Source organism: Atta colombica, unplaced genomic scaffold, assembly GCF_001594045.1.
Source record: "Atta colombica isolate Treedump-2 unplaced genomic scaffold, Acol1.0 scaffold204, whole genome shotgun sequence".
Lineage (NCBI taxonomy): Eukaryota > Metazoa > Arthropoda > Insecta > Hymenoptera > Formicidae > Atta > Atta colombica.
This window is the reverse complement of record NW_017259299.1, coordinates 391933-396998: the sequence shown is the minus strand read 5'-3', so window position 1 is coordinate 396998 and position 5066 is coordinate 391933. Positions and strand designations below refer to the sequence as shown.

Sequence of the window (5066 nt, the reverse complement as noted above, 5' to 3'; positions counted from 1 at the left end):
ACACACACACACACACACACACACACACACACACACACACACACACACACACACATATGTATATATAATTGTAGAATTATTCTTATTTTGGCAAAGTAAATCGCAGGGATAACGTCGCATGCTACCTGGTAAAAAAAAGAAAAGAATGAAAATATTATAACAGCATATATATAGAACAATATGATAGAATCTCTTTGGTCGAAGTCGTGACGCCAACGATCACGAATCTTTTGCTTCCTTCATATACCCCTTCTGCACACTTTTTTTTCATGACGCTGGTATAATAACGTTTTCGTGCGAGAATCGATATGAAAACATCTATTTTTACACGAGAACAGGCTATTTCGTATTATCAGCACGATTTTTTTACTATATTTTAATTGCGACGTCGTAACTGATGATATTTTATCTTTTATCGAAACAAATCCATTGAAGAGTTTCTTTTTTTAATTCCATATGTTGGTTCACGCCAATTGTTTTTATTTTAATGTATTTAAGACGTGTCGACAGTTATCTGATTTATGAATGAAAATTTATACACGTATGTACTTTTTCTCTTTTCGTATCGCACGTTTATTCTTTTTTTGCTAAAAAAAAGTGCAAAATTCATGACCTCTATTTCTAACATGATTGTGCCTCTTACAAATACATATGTTTATTAAAGCGTAAATAGATACATTAGCAAATTATGATTAAAATCAAGTTTTTTTTATAATTATGTATATATAATTAATAATTTTATAATTAATAATTTTAATGAAAAAAAAATGGTTTCAGGCAAATGGTGTCCTCGTAGGGAATGGAGTTCGCCTCCTGACGCGCAACGCGCGGCGACCGACGCGCGTCGTGGTGTCCTTTATTCCTCGGTCTTCCTCGGCAGTCCCGGTAAGTCGAGTTCTTTACACAAATATGAAAATTTTACATTTTGCGTATTTAGAATTATTTTCATGTTCTTTAATAAGGTTTCTATTTTTCTATGAAATTGAAATAACAAAGATTCGTGATATTAGTTTCAATTATTTCATCTTGCACATAACGCGACATAGGAATGATTTTTGTAAAAATATTTTAGATACACAGTGCACATTTGTAAGTATTAGAATGATATCTCGTTAGTTAGATCCGCGACACATCGCTAAATAATTCAACGACCTTTTAGGAAAGCTTCTGTTAGTATATGTTCTAATATCATTTAATAATTTTCTACGCATAATAGTTATTCGGATAATTACAAATATTTAACATGTATTAATATTTCTTTGACACATTTACATGTTTACAAAATTTTTGAGATCTCGCTTTCTATAGAAGATTTTCTTTTATAATTTTTTATTTCAATTGTATGTATTCTATAATTTTTTTCTACGTTTTCTTATGCATTTTGTTCTTTGCACATTTTATCTGTACGATTGTTATCTGTACATTTGTGCCTTTCTTTTTATCAGATTATGCGTAGAAATTAAATGGTAAAGCGCTAGTTAAATAAACAAATAAATAATACAAATGAGGTAATTAAAAAAATTAATTGTCTTTTACAAAGATTGCATAACTCTGCAATTTTTAAGAAGCAATTTATGTTTTCAACTACCAATATTTTTAATTATATTTTTCAAGTGTGTGTAACGCATAATATAAAGTTGTATGTACGTAATGACATTTGCTGAGCATAAATCCATTTTTATTTGTCCAAATTAATCTTCAGTCATTTTTAACTGTGCATGCCGTGAACAAAACGAAGAAAAGAATTGCGCCGTTTTATGTGTATACTTTGTACAGGGGGAGGAGCGAATTGTTGGCCGCATAAACAAGTTTTAATCGGACCTCGGGCATTCGCTACGCTGTGCGCTGAATAAATATTGATATCGAATGACGCGACGAGCAATCAGAATTACGATTTACGAAATAGAGCGCTTACATCTCATTCGTTTTGAGCGCGAATGATTTAGCTTGGCAGTGATTAGTGAACAGTACGCTATGTACACTAGAAAAAAATTATAGAAAGCTCACTGGAAATTGTTCCTAAATTAAACTCGAAAAAAGAATGCAATTCACAATATCACAATCTTATAATCGTTGGCATTGAATATATGTAAAATATAAATTGAAGTTCTCGATATCTTTTTTTGAAACAAAAAGATTAACAAAAAAAATGATTAAAAGCTTTTTTTTTTATGAAAAATGTTTCTCAACATTATATTTTCCTTGTTTATACGCGTGCTCAATCCTGTGACAAACGACATTCCTCCATGCAATCGACTTTCTTTGAGAGGACCAAGATCCTCTTAAATTTCAAAGATAAGCATCATGCAGGAGTATATTATGAGGTTGCAAGTGACTCGCATTTGATAAGTGATCGAATCATTCCGAAGATGCATCAAGCCTCAATATTGCGAAGGACCAAATATCACGCATGCGTATGCGTTCGCGGGCTGTCTCCTCCGTCTGTTCCTCTCTTTCGACTTCCCTCTCTCCATAGGGCAGCGGTATCCTCTACGAAGGAAGGACGAAGCGAGCGCGAGAGAGTGAGTCGCCCCTTGTCGTCGGAGAGAAGATTGGCGCTCGAGAGCAAGGAGGACGGAATTTCGCGAGTGTGAGAGTGTCGGTCGGCATGCGAGTGGAGCAGAGAGAACGAGAGAATGAAAAGAGAGAGGAGAGGAGAGGAGAGGAGAGGGAAAGGGTGCCGCCATCTCCATAGCAACGAGGCGAGGCGGGAATGCGACGGACGGTAACCATGGCAGCCGCGGGTTCCTCTCTCGGGCCGACCTGTCTGTCCCTCTTTCTGGCCTCTCTCATTCTCCTCGTTCTCCTCGTTCTCCTCGTTCTCCTCGTCTGGACCTCTTCCTTCTACCTACGGAGTGAGTAAGCGGTCGCGCGGACGCTGCTCCTCTCTCGAGCCGATCCGTAAAGAAAAGGTGGGGCGGACTTGGGCTCGACCGCTCCGCTCTGCTCCGGAGAAAGGGTTTTTCTTTTTCTTCCTTCGTTTCCACCTTCGTTTCGCGCAGTCTCCCGTGGATCCTTTTTTCCGTGTGTTCAGGAGCATCGAGTTAGTATTTTCGATACGTGTGAAAAGTATTCGATTACGATAATTGCATAATGTGAAATTTATTTAATTTCGCGTGCCAAGATTATATCCAAATTGAATTGAACGCGATTTATGCCACTATCATATCGATACAAAATATATATCGAAACCGCGATGGATGCACTCGATGGTGTCCTTAAGTGTCTATAGAATATTTGCTATTGCCTTTTGCTATTTTTCATTTTTGGGGAAGTAAATATTATTTTTAAATACCGATAAATCGATCTGCTTCACTCATTCTTTCCATTGCAGTCTCTTTTGTATTTTTAACTATCAATTACCTCGGTTTAATATTTTTCAAGCAAATAGCACGTCAAACTCGCACGCATTTAAGTGCGTAGTTGAAAGCTATCGACATTCTTCAACGCGGAAACGCGGTTTGCCACTCAGCTCGGCACAGAATATCGTAGACGCGCGAGACGCGCTTGATTATGTACGACTGTCGAGGAATCCCGAGATTCCACAGGCGTCGTTTAACTCTCGATATGTTGCACGAGACGATACGAGAGATGCGGCGAGAGTCGAGTTTCTGCGTCGACATTAACGTGCCTCTCATTTTCCCCGACTGCATATTTCCGTCTTGCTCATCTGTTACGAGCACGGAAACAAAAGTATCTCCCAATGTCGTCTGTGTTATTTCGAATAAAAACCTTTTTAATATGCCGTATCTTAATCAACGTGACGATTCTTTTCGATTGTTACAAGTATGCGTTAGTAGGTCGTTCTTGAAGAATATTACAATTTATTTCTTTTGTTCTCGCTTCAATAGCTCGTGTTTCTGCTATTATTAAAGAGAAAGTTAATATTTGATATTTGTATGATATTTGATGATATTACTATAATATAAATGGAAAATAAAAGTTTATTTTAAACCGAAATAGCAATTCTGTTTCTGATAATTATTTCAAGTCTTCTTGCATGAGTAAGGTACCATTTCTATCGTAATTTTCGAACGCACGTTTGTTGAGCTGGAATTTCGACCGCAGCTTTGAATAAGAGGGGAGGGGGCAAAACGAATTAGGATGCGGTAACAAAACAAATTCGTCGAAATTTCGTCAGAGCCAGTACACGACCGCCCGCGCGCGGTAGATCTCGTTACGTTTACTGGTAGAAGGAGGTTAGCCGAGATGGGGAACGGGGGTGGATGCTAGAGAAACGGAGGTGAAAGAGGAGGAGAACGGGTGGAATTCTCTCGGTTTGGTTTTTCATGGGTCGCACATCACGTCCCTCTCTTCTCTCCTCCCGTCTCCATCGTATAGAACCACCGTACTGTGCACCACCCGCTACCACCCCTTTGCCACCCCCAGTATCGCTCTGCAATACCACACGGCATGGCTCCCTTTTCCGTGAGTGTGTAACGTAATGTAAGGGTTGCGCCCGCGTCGGCGTTTGGGGTGAGAGAGTTTAAAACCCCTCGGGGCTTGAGGTCCGGGCCGGTTAGATTTATCGGATGTTTTGGTTGGCGGCCATTGTTAGCCACCCTCTCTACTCTCTTCCTCTCTTTCGCCACTCTACGCACAGTGGCGTAACTCGTGCTACATCGTTGCTAGGAAATCATTTTTCAATCTCCCGCAGTGCATTTCGGATGTCTATGGGTGATGAAAGAATTGACGTATATATCATTCAAGTTGTGTATACATTTTGTCACATTTCGTACTTTTTGACTAATATGATACATTCGTACATATCTCTCTTACACATGTTATTAAATAAATTTAAAAATATTATAATTAAACTAAAGTTTTTTTATTAGAAATGCAAAAGCCGAGAAAACTACAAATTGAAAATTCTTTGCATTTATAACATGAATCTATTTAAAGATAAAAATACTTGATTTGTTTCGACAGTATATATTGTATAATCTTCAATTCAATTGTATATCATATTGATGTAATAGAAACTTTTTCTGTCATCATACATACAACAAATGTTTTTATTTTCAATCGCTGAAAGCATTGTTGCATTTGCCTAACAGTTTTATAAT

At 37.8% G+C, this 5066-nt stretch overlaps 1 protein-coding gene across 1 annotated transcript in view; it reads left to right on the top strand.

Annotated features, from left to right (window-relative positions):
- Nucleotides 1-5066, top strand: part of LOC108687289 (homeobox protein homothorax) — a 382549-nt gene that overhangs the window by 202627 nt on the left and 174856 nt on the right. The window contains exon 11 of the mRNA XM_018192982.1: nucleotides 778-885. Coding sequence (XP_018048471.1) covers nucleotides 778-885 — 108 coding nt within the window. The remainder of the gene's footprint in view (nucleotides 1-777; nucleotides 886-5066) is intronic.